At 41.5% G+C, this 25,079-nt stretch overlaps 1 protein-coding gene across 1 annotated transcript in view; it reads left to right on the forward strand.

Moving 5' to 3' along the window:
* Window positions 1–6,378: 6,378 nt before the first annotated feature.
* Window positions 6,379–25,079, forward strand: part of LOC130228770 (ras-related protein Rab-35-like) — a 33,348-nt gene continuing 14,647 nt past the window's right edge. Inside the window, exons 1-2 of the mRNA XM_056457207.1 lie at window positions 6,379–6,488; window positions 10,255–10,379. Coding sequence (XP_056313182.1) covers window positions 6,382–6,488; window positions 10,255–10,379 — 232 coding nt within the window. The 5' untranslated portion in view covers window positions 6,379–6,381. The remainder of the gene's footprint in view (window positions 6,489–10,254; window positions 10,380–25,079) is intronic.

Here is a 25,079-nt window from a genome sequence, read left to right on the forward strand (position 1 = left end):
GAGCTCCAGGCAGTCATTGGGTGATTTGAGCACAAAACCCCAGAGAGCAGTGCAGTCAGACAGTTATCAAGGATGTATCGCTGGATGGCGTCTCACTATGGTTGTTAAACGTGTTTAGTTAATCTTGTCTTATTTAACGACTCTTCAGTCTTGTGAATCAGGTAACATGTCACAGTGTCAGTACACTGCTTCAATCTTTCACTTTAACGCTTGTACTTAGTGTAAACCTCAAATACTGCTGGTTGGTTCCTGTTGGTTTGTGGACGCCATTATAACGCCACAGATCACTCTGCCTACTCATGCCAGAGTCCCGCAGAAAAAGTGATTGACAGGTGGTCATTTGTGTGTAACTCATCTTTACTTATTTATGATTTGGGTAAATCTAAGAGAATGCTGGTCAGCTTGTTGAAACGGTAGGCTACTGTCATGATCACCAGCGATCTAACCACCAGAGGTCGCTGGTAAACACTTACATTCACATGAACTACAAATCTGCTGGTGAATGGACTACAAGAACCAGTCATGCTCCACACACACAGGTTCCAGATCCTGACTGATTGCATACACACAGCTGATGCTCCTCAAGTACTGATTACACACACATATATACAGCTCACTTTGAGACACTCATTGCTGAGTCTTGTTATCTGTTACAGTGACATTACAAGGCGTTTCCTTTGTCTGCCTCTGGCGTGTTATTGATCCTTTGCTTTGTTTATTTGTTTCTTCCTGTTCACTGCCTGCCTTCTGACCTTCTGCCTGCCTTTTGACTACGACTCTGGATTGCCCTTATACATCTGCTTGCTCCTGTATTGACCACTGCTTGTCTGACCATTCTAATAAACCTGCATGTGGATCCTCACCTCATCATCCATTGCAGTGTTTTACATTAGACATCGTACAATGCCAAATTGGTCGACATCTCCCAACCCTAATATCAGCTATAAACAGCCCAGCTGAGCGAGTTTCAGCTAACTGGATTGAGGCTAATTTGTACTAATTCAATTCAATTCAATTCCCCTTTATTTGTATAGCGCTTATACAATGTAGATTGTGTCAAAGCAGCTTCACATAAAAGGTCACAGTAAATAGGAACAGTGTAATTCAGTTTGTAGTGTTTAAGTTCAGTTTAGCTCAGTTCAGTGTGGTTTAATAATCACTACTGAGAGTCCAAATACTGAAGAGCAAATCCAACGATGCGCACCTCTACAGATCCCGAACCATGCAAGCCAGTGGCGACAGCGGAGAGGGAAAAAAAACTTACTAAAGGCGGAAGTGAAGAAAAAAAACCTTGAGAGAAACCAGACTCAGTTGGGCACGACCATTTTAATTTCTCCGCTGGCCAAACGCTCGTGCAGAGCTGCAGTCTCAGTGGCGGAGGCTGGAAGCTGGCCTCAGCGAAGACTCGTCTGTCTCTGGAGCGTCACAGGAATCAGTCTCATGTTCTCCACTCTTCCATGACCATCGCAGTAGCTGCTCAGGATTCGGCCAGGTCCATATGGAAACCTTGGGATCATCTCGTCGTTGGTCTTGGATCGAATCAGTGACTCTGCATAGTCTGAGGGCCTCGGGAAGAGTAACAAGAGACAAGATGGCGGCGCGTTCGGTTCGCGAGGCTCAGCGTCTCTCCAGTATCTGCAATTTTGCAGTATTATTCCTGCTCATTTCGGGTCTGTTCGTGCAGAACAGCAGTGCCTTTACATCGTACACCCGACAGGACATCTTGGATATTGGATTGTGCATTCCGGACAGTTTTTTAACAATCTTCGACTCATCCCTGAGATCGCCAGAACACACGGGCCTCAGAGCCCTACACGGCCGGGCGGAAGTGCTCGGAGGCGGCACAGAGAACGTAAACAAAGACGGGGGAAGCGCGGCGGGCTAAGAGCTAAGCTAAAGCTAACACCACACCGGCTCTCTTTACCCAGCATCTTTCTCCGCCAATGTACTGTCACTGGTGAACAAATGGATGAGATTCGACTGCGCATCAACCACAAGGCAAAAAGATTATGGAGACTGTATGTCATGATTTTCACAAAACATGGCTAAACAGCGGATACAGACAACGCTATATCGCTAAACGGAGCATCAAACATTCCGAGCAGACAGAACGGCGGATGACTCCGGTAAGACCAGAAGGCGGAGGATTATGCATTTATATTAACAAAGCTTGGTGCACAAACTCTGTCGTCGTTGGGAGACATTGCTCTGTTAACCTGGAATTTCTAATGGTTAAATGTAGACCGTTTTATCTGCCACGGGAGTTCACCTCCACCATAATAACTGCTGCTTATATCCCCCCCGCGCTGATTGCCAAGCTTGCTATGAATGAACTTCATGCAGCCATCAGCAAACAACAGACTGCTCACCCGGAGGCTGCTTTATTGTTGCGGGGGATTTTAATCACTCAAACTTAAAGACAGTGCTCCCCAAATTCCATCAGAACATTTTCTGCCACACAAGGGGAAACCAAAACTTTAGACCAAGTTTACACAAACATGGCTGAAGCATATGCTGTGACCCCCCTCCCCCACTTGGGTCATCAGATCCACCTTTGTTTGTTTCTCACCCCCAAAGTACTCACCCATCGTCAACCGTGTGAAGCCATCAGTAAGGACCATCAAAGTGTGGCCAGCGGGGGTGGACTCCACACTCCAGGACAGGTTTGAACACACAGACTGGAGGTATGTTTGCTTCCCAGGCCACATGTGGCTCTCACACAGACATTGACAGTTACACTTCCTCTGTTCTGGAATATATCACACCACCATAGACAGTGTTACAGACCCAGAAACAGATCACCACATACCCAAATCAAAAGCCATGGATGAACAAGGAGGTGCGCCTCCTGCTGAAGGCACGCAACACTGCATTCAGATCAGGGTATGCACAGGCCTACAGCACTTCCAGGGCTAATCTGAAGAGGGGCATCAAAAAGGCCAAGCAACTGCTACAAGCTAAAGCTAGAGGAGCACTTTTCCAACTCTGATCTCGGCGCATGTGGCAGGGCCATCCAGGCCATCAGCAACTTACAAACCCAGCCCAGTTCCACACCCCCACAGCCACAAATGTCTCCCTTCCTGAACGAGCTAAATGACTTTTATGCCCGCTTTGAAAGAGACAATACAGAACCCTACACCAGGAACACTACCTCAACCGACCACTCACACATCACACTCACCTCCTCAGAAGTCTACACCGCACTGAGTCGGATCAATGTGCGTAAGGCTGCTGGACCAGACGGTATCCCTGGGCGCGTCCTCAAAGCATGTGCAGAACAGCTCACTGGGGTATTCACAGACATTTTCAACCTGTCGCCTAACCTAGCAACTGTGGCCAACATGCTTTAAACCACCTCTATTGTGCCAGTGCCCAAACACTCCAGCCCAACATGCCTGAATGACTACCGCCCTGTAGCACTCACACCCATCATCATGAAGTGCTTCGAGCAGTTGGTCCTGGCACATCTGAAAGACTCTCTGCCATCCACACTGGACCCACATCAGTTTGCCTACCGTGGCAACAGGAGCACAGAAGATGCCGTCTCCATAGCACTGCACTCTGTACTCACACACCTGGACAATAAAAACACTTATGCACGAATGCTGTTTGTTGACTTCAGCTCAGCATTCAACACTGTCATACCCTCTAAGCTAATGATCAAACTTAGAGACCTGGATATCAACACGTCTCTCTGCAACTGGGTTATGGACTTTCTGACTAACAGACCTCAGAATGTTAGATCAGGCCACATCTGCTCCACCACCGTCACACTCAACACTGGTGTACCCCAGGGCTGCGTGCTGAGCCCCTTCCTCTACTCTCTCTTTACCATCGACTGTAGGCCTGTGAACAGATCCAACACCATCATCAAATTTGCAGATGACACCACAGTGATTGGTCTAATCAGCAATAATGATGAGACTGCCTACAGGGAGGAGATACAGCATCTGGCCACTTGGTGCACCGACAATAATCTGCTCCTTAACACCAGCAAGACAAGGAGCTCATTGTGGACTTCAGGAAGGGACGAACAGGCTCGCATGATCCCATCCACATTAATGGGATGGCCGTTGAGCCTGTCTCATCCTTCAAGTTCCTGGGGACCCACATCTCTAAGGACCTTTCCTGGACCACCAACACCTCCAGCCTGGTCAAGAAGGCTCACCAGCGCCTATTCTTCTTGAGGCAACTTAAGAAGAACCAGCTTTCATCAGCCGTCTTGGTGAACTTCTACCGCTGCACAATAGAAAGCATCCTGACCAACTGCGTCACAGTCTGGTATGGAAGCTGCTCTGTTGCTGAGCGTAAGGCACTGCAGCGGGTGGTGAAAACTGCCCAACGCATCACAGGGACTACCCTGCCAGCCATTGAGGACATCCAGAAGAAACACTGTCCTGCGCCGAGCACGCAGTATTCTTAAGGACACCTCTCACCCTGCTCACAGACTGTTTTCTCTCCTGCCTTCCGGCAGGCGCTTCAGGCTCCCCCGGACAAAAACCAGCAGACTGAGAAACAGCTTTTTCCCCAGAGCTGTCTCCCTTCTGAAACTCTGCCCCTCACTGACTCTTTTGCCCCCCCAATACACCCCCCACACTCCTCTAACTTATACTCCTCACAATCACTGCACTATTTAACATTTGCACATTTAAAGTTTGCACATATTCATTGCACTGATTCATTACTTGAACTGGACATACCCACTGCACATGGACATTTGTAATTATGTTTATCTGTAAGCACACTTCTGCTATTAATAGTATCCTGTACATATATTCATTTATTGTAAATCTGTTCATAGCTAATACAACCTGTATATAATGTTGATAGTACATCCATCTGTAAATATCACCATAGTTTTTCTATAACTGCACTTTATAACTTATACCTGTATCCTGCACTTGCTGCTATTGCACTGCTGGTTAGACCTAAACTGCATTTCGTTGCCTTGTACTTGTACATGTGTAATGACAATAAAGTTGAATCTAATCTAATCTAATCTAATCTAATCCCCAGGTGGAAATGGAGAATAAAGAAAATAATTAGCGTAGCTGATGTTCACAGTGTATATCAGCAAGATGCATAACCTGTGTGGAAGCCCCCAAGTGGTGCACTAAGTGTATGCTTTACTGAACAGATAGGTCTTTAATCTAGTTTTGAATTGGGAGAGTGTGTCTGAGCCTCGGACGTTATCAGGAAGGCTATTCCAGAGTTTAGGAGCCATAAATGAGAAGGCTCGACCTCCTTTACTCGACTTTGCTATTCTAGGTACTACCAGGAGCCCTGAGTTTTGAGACCTTAAAGAGCGAGTTGGATTGTAGCGAGACAGAAGATTGGTTAGATAAACAGGAGCTAGATTATTTAAAGCTTTATATGTAAGAAGCAATATTTTAAATTCAATACGAAACTTAACAGGCAGCCAGTGTAAGGAGGATAAAATTGGGGGTGATGTGATCAAATTTTCTAGACCTGGTTAGAACTCTGGCAGCTGCATTTTGTACTAATTGAAGTTTGTTAATAGAGGGATGCTGGGCAGCCAGCAAACAATGCATTACAGTAGTCCAGCCTAGAAGTCATAAAAGCATGGACTAGCTTTTCTGCATCTGAGATGGATAGCATACTTCGTAACTTAGCTATATTTCTCAGATGAAAGAAAGCAGTTTTGTGACATGGGATATATGATTTTTAAAAGTTAAATTGCTGTCTAATATGACACATGTGAAAACACAAGCCACAGAGAGCACAAAACACAGAGAGCAAGATACTTTCTAAAAACTATTTTACAGATATAACATAACATAATCTACATGAGTTGCCACATATTTTTTGATATGCTGTAATGAATCTGGGCGACGCGGTAGTGGTGTGGCCTCACAGCAAGAAGGTCGCTGGTTTGAGTCCCGGCTGGGTCAGTTGGCATTTCTGTGTGGAGTTGCATGTTCTCCCAGTGTTGGTGTTGGTTTCCTCCGGGTGCTCCGGTTTCCTCTACAAGTCCAAACACATGTGCTATAGGGGAATTGGGTAAGCAAAAAATGTACTGTAGTGAATGAGAGTGTATGGGTGTTTCCCAGTGATGGGTTGCAGATGGAAGGGCGTCCGTTGCATGAAACATATGCTGGATAAGTTCATTCCGCTGTGGTGACCCCTGATTAATAAAGGGACTAAGCCGAAAAGAAAATAAATGAATGAATTTGAACATGCATTTTTTCTTATTCACCATATGCAGATGGACATTTCATAAAACACGAAACAAGATCATGAATATTTACCTGAAAGTTTTGGAAAAGTCATTGAAAAGTCTTTAGTAGTCAAAATGTGTATGAACCCTGTGTAATTGCACATTTTTATTTGTCATATTTTGTGTTTTCAGGTAGCTACACAATGGCAATGGACTACAAGATTCGCACAGTGGAAATAAACGGGGAGAAAGTCCAGTTGCAGATCTGGGATACAGCAGGCCAGGAGAGTTTCAGGACAATGACCTCCACGTGAGTGACACCTTCAGTTAAATACCCAGATTAAAGAGCCCCTATCATACATGAAATAGGGTCATATTTTGATTGTAAGGGTCTCAACCACTGACTCTTCACAGTTTCATCTTTGGGTAGAGACTTTCAATAATATCCATCTGAGCACAGCGTGACTTCATTTGACCGGTGTGGTGAGAAATCGGGTCCCCCCAGTGTGTGTGTGTGTGTGTCTGTGTGGGGCTTTTTTTCTGTGTTAATGGGCGGGGCCGCAGGTTTCAAATCTCCCAGGTTTGTGCGCGCAACTACTGGGCGGGGCTTGTGTTTCGTAGCCACGTCATTGTGAAACACCTAATGACTCGTTATCAAGACGACTCGTTTGAAGCACTATGAGTTGACTCTTTTATAGATGAATCAATAGTTTTAAACACTGTACACTTTTAGATTTAAACCTGAGCTGGATATTTCACTTCACTTAGAGCTGTGTGACACACTATATGTAAGGTCATTTTCAAAAACCCATAAATGGGCTCTTTAATACAAATAAAACTTGATATATGGCTGTGTGTGATCATAAACTCTCCAAACTTGTGATTTAATGAATGAAATCAGCTAAAATGAACAAATGAAAACGTATTGTTAAGTGTGACTGAATTTTAATGTTGTACGCTACATTATCTTGAGCATGTTAATATGTACCCAAACAGATGTTATATGAGTGTCTGTTTAACAGTGGGAATGATTATATTGAGGTTTATGTCACTTACGCGATTGAAGGTAAAAGTATGATGATGATACTTACCTATTATTGGTATGTCCCGATCGAGGGGCGGAGTCGGGGCTATTTAAGGAGACACCAGATTCGGAGACAGAGTCAGTTTACCAGGCTAGGTAGCGTGTTGTGAAAGAACCCTGAGCAATTCTCTTTGTTGGATACTCTTATATATTGTAGATCTAGTGTATATATATTTATTTTGTGTTGTATAAAGTCTTTCTATTTTGTTTTTGTTATTTTGATACTTAATATTTTTCTCATACATAACTTTTTGGTTTGGGGTCATTGTACATATACTTTGCACTGGACATTATAACATCATTCTTGTAAATAAATACCACCATTTTTACACTTCTGGGATAAGGCCATTTTTTGTGAAATGTTTAAATTTGTGTTTTTTTTGGGTGTTTGGTGTCGGACATCCCACGCCTGGTAGTGGACCCACTCTGGGAAAACTATGTTATTGCGGTGACACAGTTCTGGATCGAAGTGTCGGCGTCACAATAGACTTACCGCACAACACATAGGACATGAACTCAAGTCATTTTTGGTGATGCAATATAAATCTGCCATACATAAAAACCAATTCCAGCAACATTTCAGCTGATTGTGCAACATCTCAGTCTTTATTTGAGGTGTCAGTGTCAGTATAGGTTAAAAACACTGTAGTATTTACCATAAATTACTGTAGTATATTCTCATGTGTGTGTCTGACAGCTGAAAATAGATCTGGCAGCAGATATCACAGCCTCTGTTACTCTTTACCTCACACTTTTTGTGTTAATGTAAAAGTTGCCTCTCAAATTTTAAAATATACTTATACATATGACTATAATGTATGTTTTATGGCTCCTTGAGAGTTTAATATTCAATTATTTAAATATTTATTTAAATTAAAAACCTATAATTGATCATTTTTTTATATATTATTGTTTTTGTTTGTTGAATTTTGTTGTTTTTGTGTTTTTTTATTAGCTGACAATTGTTTATTTAATATACTTATTTACATGTTTATTTATTATAAATAATACATGGCGCAGTGGGTAGCACAATCGCCTCGCAGCAAGAAGGTCGCTCGTTTGAGTCCCGGCTGGGTTAGTTGGCATTTCTGTGTGGAGTTTGCATGTTCTCCCCGTGTTGGCGTGGGTTTCCTCCGGGTGCTCCGGGCAAGGCAAGGCAAGGCAAGTTTATTTCTATAGCACATTTCATACACAGTGGCAATTCAAAGTGCTTTACAAAAATAGGGATAAAAGAAACAAGAATAAATAAAATAAAAACAAATAATAAAAATGGTTAAAAAATAAATAAATAAGCATAAAAACAGATAAATGTCTTATAAAAGAATGAAAAGGGGAATTGGGTTGGCTAAATTGTCCATAGTGTATGAGTGTGTAAGGATGTTTCCCAGTGATGGGTTGCAGCTGGAAGGGCATCCGCTGTGTAAAACATATGCTGGTTAAGTTGGCAGTTCATTCCGCTGTGGCAACCTCTGATTATTAAACGTACTAAGCCGAAAAGAAAACTAATGAATAAATAAATAACATGTTTGTTTTTAATTTTGTAAATCTTTCCTAAATATTTTAATTTTTTAACTTTTTTGTAATGATATCTGTTATCTGTATTTTATTGTTTATTTTTTATTTAGTAAATATTTCTTACATTTTATTTTCTTTATTTGCAGAAATATTATTTGTTTTATTTTTATTTATTTACATTTGTATTGTTATTTATTCTCAATAAGATGTGTTTATTTTTATTTTTGTAAATATCTCTTAAAATATCTATTTTCTTAATTTAATTGTAATGTGTTTTAATTTATATTATAATTTTATTTATTTACATTTGTGTTTTTATTTATTACAAATAAAACATGTTTGTTTTTTTTATTATCTAGATATTTCTTAAAATATGTATTTTCCTTAATTTATTCCTTAAGGAATATTCTTCATATTAAAAGGAGTTTTCGTCCTAACCAACACCTCGAATTGATATATAAGAAACGGCTTAATTAGAAACAGAAAACTGACAATGATCAGCTCAGGTACAGCTCATGTGCTGTATTCAGTGTTAAATGCTAATAACGTGAGTCTCAAATGCCATTTCACATCACATTTATTGCTGTACTACTGAAAGCAGCAGCAGATATTTCATCTCAGATTTGGACAATAAAATAAACCGTCTGAAACTAAACTTCAGAAACCAACACATATCAGTGATTCAGCATCTACATTTAATCATGTTGAAGAGGTTAATATGTATTAATTAGATTATAAACATTACCATTGTGCTGGAGTGCAGTGAGTGCACTATTCTGTGCTTCTGAATGGCTGCATTTACATTGTGTCGTGTATCATGTGGTGTAAACAGCCCAATTGCTTATCACTACTCACTGCTCATCAAATGTTTACACTCATAATATTATATTATTTGCTATTTAATAACCTCATGTGGAACTCTGAATCTGCGTCTCATTTCAGAGTCTGCTACTGTCCACCGGAGGTCACATTTCAGTCACTGACGCATACTTTCAGAGCCTTCATGACTGAATGAATGAATGAATGAAATACGCTGTTTTCCAGCAAGGCAACCGGGGTGCTGAAATATAATTGGCTAAACTGACATTGGGCGGTTAAAAAACCTTAAAACAAGGACAGCCATTCCGGCACGTAAATCACATTATCAAAGCAGAATATCTGACTTCAGCATTGTGTTTCAGATAAACAAGAATGTTCACTGAGCATGTTTCTGAATATCTGCAAACATATGATGGTGTTTTTATGCTTTAGAGGAGCCAAAAGCTAGCATACAGCAGCTTTAAATGTAAATACCTCATTTTTAAAATAATATTTATTATATTTTATGGTGGTTTATGAAAGCCTTAATATATATTCAATTCTTAAAGCAGCTTTTATTGGTCTTGTTCGTCGTTGTGCCTTGAACTGATCTGAGTTTAAAGCTTTTGTTTATTGTTTATGTTGTTTTTAAACATGTTGTTTGTGTGGTCTCTTTCAGGTACTATAGAGGCATGCACGGTGTAATCGTGGTTTATGACGTCACAAGCGCAGAGTCCTTTGTTAACGTCAAGCGCTGGCTGCATGAAATCAATCAAAACTGTGACGACGTCTGTCGAATATTAGGTAAATATATTGTTGATTTTATTACTGCATTTCACGAAGAAACACCATGTTCCTGTTGCATGCATAAAAATACAGTATGAGATGTATTTTGAGACACTTTTTGCCATCAAGGATTTAAGAGTAGCTGCTATGTCACATTTTACAAGATGTCAGATGCGTGTCTGGTGTCTCTAGTAGTGTTGTCACGATACTGGAATTCAATACCAGTCAGTACTGAAAGTTTGTGTCCATTTCCCGCTAACATTTAAGTGCTGTTGAGCGCGTTCTTAAACAGCGCTGATTTGCCATTGTTAACGTGCTCAACAGAAATGACTGTGATTGACCGTGAAGGTCATCAGTTCACCGAATTCACTACTGTTTGCTGAGTGTAAACACAGATACACGCACACTGCAGCGTTTTTAAGCTGCAAATATCGGTTGATTCATTAGTGGATTGCTTGTATGTCAGCTAGGGTTGTGTTGATAGACGATGCTATGGTCCATCGCCGATGGCGGATAGACATCTTGATGCTGAGCCGGCATCGTGATCCTCCGCGCCACCCCCGTCGCAGAAGCAACGTAAAAAATACACACTTAGGCCCCATTTACACTAATACATCTTAGTTTTAAAATGACATTTTAGTCGGTGCCAGTGGTTAGTACGTTCCCACATGCACTCCGGTGCTCGCGGCGACCCGAGTTCGATTCCGCCTCGTGGTCCTGTGCCGATCCTTCCCCTCTCTCTGCTCCTGTTACATTCTGAGCTATTGTTTGTTTCTCCACAAGATGTCGCAATTTCCCCAGTGTTTCTGTTTGGGGTTTATTTGTGTTAATTCTGTTCAGCTGTGTCTTGTTAGTCTAGCCTATTTATTCTACCCTCTTGTCTTCACTTGTTACTTGGTTTTTGAGTTTGATGTGCTACCGCTGTTGCCGTAAGTCCTCTGGTCACTAGCTTTCATCAATTGTGTTTTTGGTTAAAGTACCTGTCATGATTACCAGCGATCTAACCACCAGAGGTCGCTGGTAAACACTCACATTCACATGGACTACATCTTATGAACTACAAATTCAGTCATGCCACACACACACACCTGCTCCAAGTCTCCACTGATTGGACTCCCACAGCTGATGCTGCTTCTGGACTAATCACACACACTACTTTAGCAGCACACACACTCACTTCCTTGCCGAGTCTTGTTTACCTGTAAAGTGCAATTCCACGCGTTTTCTTTAGTCTTGTTTCTCCGTGATTTGACCCTTGCCAAGTTTGTCTGTTTGTCCATGTTCACTGCCTGCCTTCCGACCTCTCGCCTGCTATAGTGACTACGATTCTGGATTTGCCTTTATTCATCTGTTTGCACCTGTGTTGACCCTTGATTGCCTGACTGACGAATAAACCTGCACTTGGATCCTTACGTTGTCTCTGTCATCCACGTGTTACAGTACCCTTGCTCTACGGAGAACTTTATGTTGGTTAACTAATTCCTATGTTTTTGCCTGGCTGCTTTTTGATGAGTTTGGATTTCCTGAATAAACAACTTTTTTTTTTTAACTACACCTTGTGCCTTGGCAATTGGGTTTACCAGCTCTCCTTGTGGCTGAACGGTAAAACACTGGTCTACTACACCAGAGACCCGGGTTCGAGCCTCGGGCTCATCACAGCTCCCCATGCTTTCCTGTCAATACTCTCTACTGTCCTGTCAAATGAAGGTGAAAACCCCGAATGAAGAAATACTAAAATGGCATTTTAGATTCAGGGTGTCCGCGGGGTAGTAAATGAAATTAGCCTAAATTAGGGGAATTAAAAAGTATTAAAAAGTAATAAACGTTATCTGACGAGGTATTAAAATCAAGCCCATTTTTAAGATAAATTTTCAGCTTGTGTTAAGTGCAGGCCTTTAATCTGAAATTTGGGTGGATTTATTTATATGTTGAGTGTAGGACATGATCGATATCATGTAAGGTGGTGTTCGTTCGCTCGTGCTGAAACAAACTGGGTATCGAGATGGCTTGCTGCCGACCATATAGGCGAGCTCGCTTTCGTTCATTAATTATATTAAAACATTGGGAAATGCAAGTTTTCGGACCTCTGGCTGGAGGACTCAAGGTTTAAAGACAGACCTGTAGTTGGCAACAGCCGCAGGGCTTATTGTCACGTCTGCAACAGGATGATTAATATCATCTGCTGCCTGCCATCTTGACCAGGTCTTCCTGGAAGAAGAGACAGTTCTGTTTCAATGGGATCTCCTGGCTAAATAAAGGAAATAAATAAATATAACCTCGCTTGCACACGCATCACACAGCGCCTGCAGTTAAACTCACAGTGGTTTATTCTGACACTTTTATCAATTATTTTTTCCCGAAATTGACAGCAAGAACAAACATAGAAGTGTTGTCTGATTAACACGCAACACCTAATTATGTTCAAACGAATTTAAAGCGCCAAATGGGATGAATTCAACACAGGCTCATTCTGAAAACGTAGCCCTACAGATGTTTCTGGAGTATGCGAATTATGTAGCCTGAGTTACATATGGCTGCATTTCATTTTTTTAAACGAAACAGTGTGATGCCGTTCCTTTTCGCGCTTTCCAGCTGACCGCTTACCTCCGTATGGACGGCATTCTGGCTGCAACCAGTTTGTCTTGTTAGCGCGCCATGTACGTCGGCGGACTTGAGACGCAGAGAGGAGTTGACCACGACAAAGGAGTTCGAGTCCAGTGAAGAGCGGTTCCAGAAAGCAGATAAGACAAAAACAGAATACAAAAAATAAAATAAAGTAAATAACAGGGTGAGAATGTGGTAAATTCTGAAAACATGGTAAAAGACAAAGGGCTTTTCTTTTTTTGGATTGCCTTTGAAACGTGTTGTTTGGGTTTCAGGGAAGTGGGTGGGCGGGTCAATCGATAAAATTGGTTGGGTTTAGGGAAGGGGGAGGGTGGGTTAGTCGATCAGTCAGTCAGTCAAGAGGTGAGTCGACAGCGGCCTCTGGTGGATTTACGCGAGAACAACAGGCGCGAATGGCACTCACGGGGGAAATTTGACATCTCAAAAAGCGTACACAGCGACCTCTAGTGGATTCGTGAAAACAAGAACCGCAGAAACGTCTCCAGGTCTCCAGAAACATCTGCAGAGGTACGTTTTCAGAATGAGCCTGGGTTGGATGTATTTATACCCCATTCCGAAAGTAAAGCATACTCTAATAGGTAGTGCAGTGTGTGTGTGAGAGAGGGGGGCAGTGTTTCAATGTGATCCGGTTATGTTGTGGTTCTATGACTGCTGGTGTTTGGTTGCTGTATGGTTACATTTTGACAGTTAAAGTAATTAGGTTAATCTAGATTTAAATCAATTAAAAATAAATAAAATATTAATCTATTATTTTGGGTGGTTTTTGGGGCCGTTTGGGTGGGTTTTGAACAGCTTTTAGGCTGGAAAACGTCTGCTAAATCTGGCAACACTAGTAGTAGCTTGGCAACAGAGCTGTAACGTCAACACACAGAATCTATCAACACAGTTCAGCACAGTTGTCTAACCGTGCCGACAATTACAGGCCGAGAAACGGTTTGTGAGAAACAACTGTACCAAACTGTTTTTAGGAGAGTGGCTATTGTTATGCAATAGGGTATATGCAGAGCTAGTGCGTCTTCTGTGGCGAGACGAGGGATAAAACATGAGCAGACAAACAGATAAGGTTTAACAACCCGGAGGGTGATTTATTTACAGTGCTGGGCAAGGAGGTGGGGAAAGGGAATCATTGCAGGTATGAGTCTCTTAGCTGTATATTGGGGAAAAAGCCTCTGGGTTGGTGAAGTATTGGATCTTGGGTATGAATCTGAGATGCCGGTCTAGCCACTGCTATCTGCTGGGGAAACCAGAGAAAGAAGCATTAGCATGTCTTCCCGGGGGAGATCAAGCCCCCTCTATTCAATTCAATTCAATTCAATTCACCTTTATTTGTATAGCGCTTATACAATGTAGATTGTGTCAAAGCAGCTTCACATAAAGGTCACAGTAAATAGGAACAGTGTAGTTAAGTTTGTAGTGTTTAAGTTCAGTTCAGTTTAGCTCAGTTCAGTGTGGTTTAATAATCACTATTGAGAGTCCAAACACTGAAGAGCAAATCCAACGATGCGCGGCTCTACAGATCCTGAACCATGCAAGCCAGTGGCGACAGCGGAGAGGGAAAAAAAACTTCACTAAAGGCGGAAGTGAAGAAAAAAAACCTTGAGAGAAACCAGGCTCAGTTGGGCACGACCATTTTAATTTCTCCGCTGGCCAAACGTCTTGTGCAGAGCTGCAGTCTCAGTGGCGGAGGCTGGAAGCTGGCCTCAGCGAAGACTCGTCTGTCTCTGGAGCGTCATAGGAAACAGTCTCATGTTCTCCACTCTTCCATGACCATCGCAGTAGTTGTTCAGGATTCGGCCAGGTCCAGGATATGGAAACCTTGGGATCATCTCGTCGTTGGTCTTGGATCGAATCAGTGACTCTGCATAGTCTGAGGGCCTCGGGAAGAGTATCCCCAGGTGGAAATGGAGAATAAAGAAAATAATTAGCGTAGCTGATGTTCACAGTGTATATCAGCAGATGCATAACCTGTGTGGAAGCCCCGTAAGTGGTGCACTAAGTGTATGCTTTACTGAACAGATAGGTCTTTAATCTAGTTTTGAATTGGGAGAGTGTGTCTGAGCCTCGGACGTTATCAGGAAGGCTATTCCAGAGTTTAGGAGCTATAAATGAGAAGGCTCGACCTCCTTTACTCGACTCTGTGTCTTCTCTTTCTCTGTTTATATGCTCCCTTCCTAATGAGCTGCAGGTGATCGGTGCTGATGAGGTGACAGGTGTTGGTAGTTTGGACTTGTGGCGACGCTGCATTGGCACACTCTTCCCATACTGATAAACATCCGGTAAACGGTTAATGTGACTTTTTTCCATTTTATACGGTTCTTTATATGGTTTTACAGCATCGATGTTGTAATGTAAATAAAATACAATCAGTTAAAAAGACTTCAGCATTCATTTAGTTGCTCAAGCGTAAAACGAGATAAGAAGCCGTTACTCGGACGCGCCTGTCAGAATCGGCTAGCGCTTACCCTGAATATACTGAGGTAAAATAAATGCTCATATTATAAAGACATGGCGGGGGAAATGTAATTTAATGCAGTGCTTCTTGAACATTCTGAGACCCACTTTAACTCGGATATCACTGGAGATCGCTGATTTTTAAAGAAAACAGACCTTAAACGTGCCGATTTTGCAATGGCATACAGTTCACAGGAAACGCTTGACCCAGGTTACTGACAAATTAAAAGTCCTTCTGCATACACCCTATTGTTACTTTTTGACATTGATTAAAAACTATTGACAGGTTTATTGTCACATCTTGATTATTCCCTCTGCTTTACTTAAATGTATATGTTATGTTATGTGCAATATGTTATTCCATTTGGAAAGATATTTCATTTACGGCGCTACAGTTGCAGCTCAAAGTCGTGCTGGTATTAAACATTTTTTGAAGGTATTAAAAAGGGAGTAAAAGGTATTAAATTCAACTTAAAATGTTCTGTATATACCCTGAGAATGAAAACGATCCATGTCCACACTGGCGTATCACCTAGCATTTCTGAAAAGCCCTGCTTCCACACTATACCGCTGAAAACACATCACGTGACCACACACACTCTCTGTCATGCGCTGTAGTGTACGCACATGTCTGAGCTCCAGGCAGTCATTGGGTGATTTGAGCACAAAACCCCAGAGAGCAGTGCACGTCAGACAGTTTATCAAGGATGTATCGCTGGATGGCGTCTCACTATAGTTGTTAAACGTGATGTTTAATTAATCTTGTCTCTATCTTGACTATTCGGGTCTTGTGAATCTATCAGGTAACGTGTCACAGCGTCAGTACACTGCTTTAATCTTTCTCTTTCACACTTGTACTTAGTAGTGTAAACCTCAGAGTACTGCTGGTTGGTTCCTGTTGGTTTGTGGACGGCCATTATAACGCCACGGATCACTCTGCCTATTCATGCCAGAGTCCAGCGGGAAAAGTGATTGACAGGTGGTCATTGGTGGTGTAACTCATCTTTACTTATTTATGATTTGGGTAAATCTAAGAGAATGCTGGTCAGCTTGTTGAACGGTGGCTACTGTCATGATCACCAGCGATCTAACCAACCAGAGGTTTCTTGTAAACACTTACATTCACATGAACTACAAATCTTGCTGGTGAATGGACTACAAGAACCAGTCATGCTCCACACACACAGGTTCCGATCCTGACTGATTACACACACATATATACAGCTCACATTGAGACACTCATTGCTGAGTCTTGTTATCTGCTACAGTGACATTACAACGCGTTTCCTTTGTCTGCCCCTGGCGTGTTATTGATCCTTTGCTTGTTTATTTTGTTTGCATCCTGTTCACTGCCTGCCTTCTGACCATCTGCCTGCCTTTTGACTACGACTCTGGATTGCCCTTATACATCTGCTTGCTCCTGTATTGACCACTGCTGTCTGACCATTCTAATAAACCTGCATGTGGATCCTCACCTCATCATCCATTGCAGTGTTTACATTAGACATCGTACAACGCCAAATTGGTCGACATCTCCCAACCCTAATATCAGCTTATAAACAGCCCAGCTGAGCGAGTTTCAGCTAACTGGATTGTAAATAAATGATTTGCTGTACTCTCCTATGATCACTTCTGCTGATGAGAAACACACAGCTGTGAACAGATGTTGTGTTTTTGTCTGTAATGTGTATTCCTGTGTTCAGTGGGGAATAAGAACGACGATCCGGCCTCTAAAAGTGTGGAGACCAACGATGCGGCAGAAGTTTGCAGAGCAGATGGGCATCAGACTGTTCGAGACCAGCGCCAAAGAGAACCTCAATGTGGAGGACTTGAGTCTGCTTTACAGAGACTAGCGAACATTCATCACATTAAACACACAATTCAGACAAGATCAGCATTTCTGCCGTCATGGACTCACCTGTTGTTTCAAAACCTGTTTTAAGTTTCTGTTTTCTGTTTGAACACTGATGACGATACACTGAAAGACTGCTGGGAAAAACAGACATTGACTTTCATTGTATTATTTGTTCCTACTGTTGATGTTATTGGCTGCTTTTGTCCAGTATGTTCAGAATTTCTTGTTTTGTGTTCAAATAGAAGAAAGAAACTCAGAAAAGGTAGAACTTAAATGATGTAAATGATGGGGAAGTTTTCAGTTTTATTTAACTAAATTAAAACTGAAATAAAACACAGACATTTACAAATAAATGAGTAAAACCTCCTACAATTGCAATGAGAATGGAGAATGCTAAAAAATGTAAAAAAAATACTCACACACACACACACACACACGCGTTTGTTTTTGTGAAAAGTAGGTACATTACATAGGTTTCCATTCATTTTATATCGTCCAAATCATATTTCACGCATTCACACTTGCAATAGTTTCAGAATAAAGCCGTATTTGGCGTGCTGTCTGGGGAGAGGGCTCTGAGCTCGGGGAAGACCCCAAACTTGATTATTCCTCTTATCAGGAAAACAGAGAGGAGTTTGGGATTCGAGCGAAGTATCTAGCCCGGCCCAAGAACCTCCTCCCGGGATTGTAATGCTTAAGAGGTGAGGTGACGGGGTGTGGAGGGATGCTAAAGTCATGAGATGCTGCAGGTAAGACAGCTTTGGTGTATATATATAGGGGTTTGGTCAAGAACTGATTGGATAATGGAATAATTGTCAATGACGTATTTGATACTGAAACTTCTGCGCGTGCTCCTCCCGAAATTTGTTTATAAAACATCACATTGTATTGGCCTCACCCCACCCTACCCGTAAACCCAACCATCACAGGACACAGTGTACAGCTTTACTCTCTCTTTTTGTAATAGCTGTGTCATACCTATGTCACTATACAGACTTGTGTCCTGATATGTCACAAAAACACACACGCACACACACACACACACACACACACACACACACACACACACACACACGCACACACTTCCGGGTCAGGCCATTGTGTTTGGATTCTTGCCATTGGGTTTGTTTATTTTTGGTTTATTGTGGTGCCAGGACCTTCCACGCCTCCTAGTGGGCCCACTCTGGGTTCACTACGTCACACGCGCCCTCTTCTGGTCACGTCTTGCACTCCGTTTACACGTGCTTCAGATAAAGTGGAGCTCTGAAGTATTGGTATGTCCGAGTATAAGAGAGGTTTGGGTTTGTATTCTTCTTCGTCTCACATTAATAATGGCATCATTTACCACAAAACACAATGCTGGATTTTACTTCACAGCACAAGAATTCTTATATTTAAATGTATAATTTATAAAAACATTCATATGTTATTTGTAATACAATTTTGCCCTTTAATACAAGCAGACGCTATATGATGCACAAATAACTAAAACAACCCAATTATAAAATAGAAATAAAAAATGCATAAAAAATGGCAAAATAATAAACTACCTAAAATTAAAATGAGAATTAAAAATGCAAATAAATAAAACAATAAAAAAAAATAATATCTTGATTATAACACAACACAATACTGCAAAATAGCTAAAACCAGCTACAATTTAAACCAGAATTAAAAATACAATAAAATAAAGTAAATAATACAAAGTTTTAACATTTAAAAACACTATAATAATATATCGAGAACATGGAAATATACAATTTGCTCCTTGTATTTTTTTAGGAAGCATCTAGAGTTGTGAAAGCTGAGTGTGTGTTTGTAATATTGCATTTCATTGTTGTTATTGTGTGTGTGCATCTGTGTATGTGTCTCAGATGTTCAACTGCATCACCGAGCTGGTCCTGAAGGCCCGGAAAGAGTCTGTAGCCAAACAACAACAACAGCAGCAAAGTGAAGTCGTCAAACTGAGTAAGAGCAACAAACGCAAGAAGAAATGCTGCTAATGGACTACACACACACACACACACACACACACACACACACACACACACACACACTTATAGAGAGCCAATGGACAGAACGCCACTGAACTGACGTGAGCCAGAGACTGAACTTAACACACTTAAAGCAACATGAAGATCTCTGTAGATTTCCTAATGATGGACATCAGGAGGAGCTTTTAGCAGGATCACACTTCCTCTCCTCAGAAGATGATGCTGACAATTAAACTAGAGGATCAAACCTTTCTGTTTTTGAGCATCTTCATCTGGATTCTGACTGATTCAAAGGCCAAATGTGAGCAGTGTTAATGTGGCGTGCCAAACAAACCACAGCGATATCAGGACGAACACATCCACTCGCAGAGTGTTGAAGAATATGGCATGTTTTAGTTTTAGTTTTGGTTTTATATGAGCTCATCTATGATGGACTGTGGACCAAACATGCGCTCCGCTCTGCCGATACTAAGAGACACTTGTTTTGCCTTTTGCTTTCTCTCTTTTTTTGTAAAAGTGTATTTTTACTAACAGATTATACAATCACTGTAGCGTTCAGCTGATGTGCTGCCGTTAACTGAACGCTAGTCTATTTACAGAGCTGGGAGGAAATGCCAAACCATTACACAAAGACTTCACCAGGAATGCACTTGTGTCTTAGTTTACTCACATGGATGATCAGTGCAAAGCATTCAGTTTCTTAAAGACACAGTACACCTAATAATGAATATTTACTCATTATTTATTCACACTCAAGTGGGTCGATCCGTAATAAACATTTTAAGACAAGAGTGGGTTTGTTTTTCTTGATCAGCAACATGCTTTTGTGTTTAGTTCTACCACAAGGTGTCGCTCTAGTGCTTGTTTTGGCTCCAAACTAAATTATTCGCCCTTCTTTAAAATAATGTGTTTTTCCAAATATGTGTGATGTTTAACAGAGCAAGGGATTGTTTTATGTAGTATTTCATATAACAAAAAAATCTAATTTAACATTTTTTATCTAAACACGAGTACACACAAATATATTTGTTATAGGGAAAATATTTTAAAACATTTTAAGAGAAAAAATCTAGAGAAACCCAATATATATAAGTTAGTTGCCGAGCCATAAAATGGCGCCGGCTTATGATGTCACGGGCCGCGCCATGGCGGCACCAAGCACTGAAGCGCCAACCGTACCAATTGTTTTTTTTAGGGTACAGCCCAAGCTGCAACCTCCCGCTCTCTCTCGGGAAGCCAATACGGAAGTAACTGAAACTGCAATTCATCAAAATTCCGCTAGTCCTGGCTCCATAATAGAGCAAGTTGCAATTGAGCCCACTGTTAGAATGGCCAACTTTACAGCAGAAAAAAAGGTGTTTACAGCCTGGTACAAAGAACGATTTGGGTTCATATAGCTAATATTACCCTCCATGACAACTGTGAGGGGGGTGAATTTTTTTATAACTCATCCGTTTCCTTTATATTAGGTTATATTAAGTTTTCATAATTAAGGGCGTGGCCACTTGAGTGACAGCTAGGTCTGGCTGGTCGCCGTCTCTTCACCTCAGCTGAATCCGGCAGATTAGCCACTGATCTCTGCATATTCATCGTATTTTTGTGTTGTTTTATGTGGCTTTACGCAGTCAGCTGCCTTTTGGACTTATTTCTTACAATTACCAGATGATATGGGATGCTGTGTGCACTTAATTGTGCTCACAAACCATTCACGTGGCCTCCGCTTCCCATGTGAGTAAAGTTATATACTTGTATACCATCTCTATAAATGTATTTGTTTTTAACACTTCCGGGACGAGGCCATCAGTTTTTGAGAACTTTTAGTTTTTTTTTGGTTATTGGTGTTTGGTATCCCACACCTCTTAGTGAACCCATTCCGGGTCCACTACACAACTACGCACGGCGGCACAGGAAACATTTGACACACTACACTCCGTAGTGAGCACTCTCACCGCTCAGAACTCACAGCAGGTGGCAGTAGTGAGCTTGTGGGTCTCGGGCCGTCGCAAACTATGAAATATTTGGAATAATTTGTTTAAATTTAAGTGTTTAATGTAAAAGGAGATGAACATCCCATAATGCAATTCATAACCGCAAATAAACGCTTCTGAATCACTAAATACAGAAACTGTTCATTAACAGAGATTTATTTTAAACTCTATGATCTTTCTACAGATTTGACCCAAAAATGTTGAATATCGAGGGAAAGTCCATTTGTTTTAATAATTAGTTTCATAAAGTGAAACTTGTGTGTTATATTAGCTCACGACACACATAGTGAAATATAAGCCTTTCCATTCCGTTTGAGTGATTATGGATTAAAGATGACAAACTCAATCCATTGTTTCACTAAATCAGAATATTTCATGACAAAAGTTCAACATGGTCAGCTCCATGTGTCTCAATCTAGTCCACTAATTAATGCAAAGCCTTGAAACTGTCTCAGTCTGGCATAAGTTTCTAAATCATGGGTTGGACTGCTGACTTGATGGTTGTGCAGAAGACCACCACTGAAACCCCTTTATAAGGAGGCAATTGCAAATGAAACTGGATGCTCTCAGAGTGCAGTGTCTAAGTATATTAATAGTGTTAAGCGGATGGGGAAAATGTGGCTGGAAAAGGTGCACAAGTATGACCGCAGCCTTGAGACGACTGTCAAACAAGGGTGACTGAGGCTGGTGTCAGAGCATCAAGAACCACCACATACAGACGTCTGCATGACATGGGCTACACCTCTTGAACTCCATGTGTCAAGCCACTCCTGAACCAAAAGCAACGTTAGAAGCGTCTGTGCTTTGGCTGAAGAGGAAAAGTACTGGTCTGTTGCCCAGGAAAAGTCCTCTTTTCAGATCAATGCAAATTTTGTCTTTCACTTGGAAATCAAGATCTCAGAGTCTGGAGGAAGAGCGGAGAGACACGAAAGTCAAGCTGCTTAAAGTCCAGGGTGAGGTTTCCACAGTCAGTGATGGTTTGGGAAAGCCTTGTCATCTGCTGGTGTGGGTCCAGTGTTTTTTTATCAAGTCCAGTCAACGCAGCTCTATAGGGAAATTACTACGTCACACATGACGTTTCACGTGTTAAACCGCAAACATATGGTGTTGTGCAGTAGGATGCCAAATTCGGCTGAAAAAAAGAAAACTTAACTTTTACTGTACACCACACTGCTTTAAGGCCAATCACAGACGTCTTTGGCTAAATGGGAGCTGAATGGAGTGAGGACCTCATTAAAAATGCTGGACTCTGCAGTTCTCATTATATATCAGGTGAGTTCACGCTATGCTGAATCAGACACATCACTCGTTTTTGGTTTCAGAAATGATTTCAGCAGAAACAGTTCAATATGGTGAATTAAACTGCGGACACTGAGTGCTCAGAATGAACTGTGAACATGTGTGTTCACATACCCTGCCGTACAGCTGCAGTTCTCTGTCAGAATGCAGTTGTTTTGCTTGTTGATGATTACCCAGGCCTTGTACAGCTCCATCTTCTTTCCTTGTGTTTGGCTAGGCAGATCCTTGGTTTTTAGCTCTACATAGTGTTGAACCTGGTCATCATGGAGCATTATTTCCTGCACATGACCACAGAACACAATTGTAGGCATCTTAAGACTTGTAGGCCTTTAACTTTTTTCTTGTAAAACCACTTGGAGCTTCAATGAGAGTGTATATTTGGGGCTGGATGCTTTGCCATTTCGTCTTATCCAATTTTCATTCGGAGGAGGCTATAGCAAATGGACCTGTCAGATGAACGCCGCTTACTTTGTTGATTTTGCAGAATAACTGCTTATCACAGGCTGACCAGCTGTTATAAAACACTGAAAGCATTATGTAAATAATATATGTAATATGTAATCAATATAACTTATCTTTAATACAATAACAAACTCTGTAGCGCATCAAATGTCATTCCCTCTCTGTAAATGCTAGCGCTCCTGTTTTCCTGCAACCCTCGCTGCGCGCGCATCCTGATTGTTTACAAACCAGTAATTCATCTATACCTGGATGATTTAGAGCACTTCATGCTTCCTGCTGCAGACAAGCTCTTTGGAGATGATGATTTTATTTTCCAGCAGGACTTAAGTTGGTACACAATGCCAAAGCTACCAGTACCTGGTTTAAGAACCGTGGTGTACCTATTCTTAATTGGCCAGGAAACTCACCTGACTTAAACCCCATTGAAAATCTATAGGCTATTGTCAAAAGGAGGATAAGGAAACAGAGACCCTTAAATGCAGATGAGCAGAAGGCCGATATCAAAGCAATGTGGGCTACCATAACACGTCAACTGTGTTAAAAGCTGATCGACTCCATGCCACACCGCCTTGTAAAAGTGCAAAAGGAGGCCCATCAAAGTTCTGAGGACATAATACAGTACATTAACACACTTTTCAATAGGCCGACATGTGTTTAAGATCCTTTTTTTATTGGGTCTGTACTTAAACACTTGATAATTCCCGAGTTTAAGCAGGTAATACAAGCAGTATTGTGCTAACAAGCTGCTACAGGTAGTATGAGAAGAACAACAGCTGATCTTCTGTCGATAATAACTTTATAAACAGTGATCACTTACTTTTAAGACACGCACACTGTAACACAGTATACCACCAGTGCCTGTTATGTCCCTTTTTGCCGAGTGAGTTAGATAGCAGGTGTGTTATCCAGCGTTATCTCTCAACTATTTCTTTGCTCAGCCCACCTCGATGATGCTGTGTTGCGTTGTGCACACTGATTGGTTGGTGTCATCCGGGACTTAGACATCAGCGGTCCTTTTGCACAGGGTCACATGAAATATTCTGATTTAGTGGAATACTGGATATGAGTTTATCATCTTTAATCCATAATCACTCAAACTGAATCAAATGAAGGCCTGACATTTTATACCCCATTCTGATAGTAAAGCATACTCTAATCTGAAGTGCAGTGTGTGTGTGAGAGAGGGGGGCAGTGTTTCAATGTGATCCGGTTATGTTGTGGTTCTGTGACTGCTGGTGTTTGTTTGCTGTATGGTTAATTTGACAGTTAAAGTAATTAGGTTAATCTAGATTTAAATCAAATAAAAATAAATAAAATATTAATCTATTATTTTCGGGCGTTTTTTGGGCGGGTTTTGGACAGCTTTTGGGCTGGAAAAAGTCTGCTATATCTGGCAACACTAGTAGTAGCTTGGCAACAGAGCTGTGACGTCAACACACAGAATCTATCGACACAGTTCAGCACAGTTGTCTAACCGTGCCGACAATTACGGGCCTAGAAAGCGGTTTGTGAGAAACAACTGTAACCGTACCAAACTGTTTTTAGGAGAGTGGCTATTGTTATGCAATAGGATATATGCAGAGCTAGTGCTTCTTCTGTGGCGAGACGAGGGATAAAACATGAGCAGACAAACAGATAAGGTTTAACAACCCAGGAGGGTGATTTATTTACAGTGCTGGGCAAGGAGGTGGGGAAAGGGAATCATTGCAGGTAGGAGTCTCTTAGCTGTATATTGAGGAAAAATCCTCTGGGTTGGTGAAGTATTGGATCTTGGGTATGAATCTGAGATGCCGGTCTAGCCACTGCTATCTGCTGGGAAACCAGAGAAAGAAGCATTAGCGTGTCCTCCCGGGGGAGATCAAGCCCCCTCTGTGTCTTCTCTTTCTCTGTTTATATGCTCCCTTCCTAATGAGCTGCAGGTGATCGGTTGCTGATGAGGTGACAGGTGTTATAGTTTGGACTTGTGGCGACGCTGCATTGGCACACTCGCCACACTTCCCATACTGATAAACATCCGGTGAACGGTTAATGTGACTTTTTTCCA

This window comes from Danio aesculapii, chromosome 5, assembly GCF_903798145.1.
Source record: "Danio aesculapii chromosome 5, fDanAes4.1, whole genome shotgun sequence".
Classification (NCBI taxonomy): domain Eukaryota; kingdom Metazoa; phylum Chordata; class Actinopteri; order Cypriniformes; family Danionidae; genus Danio; species Danio aesculapii.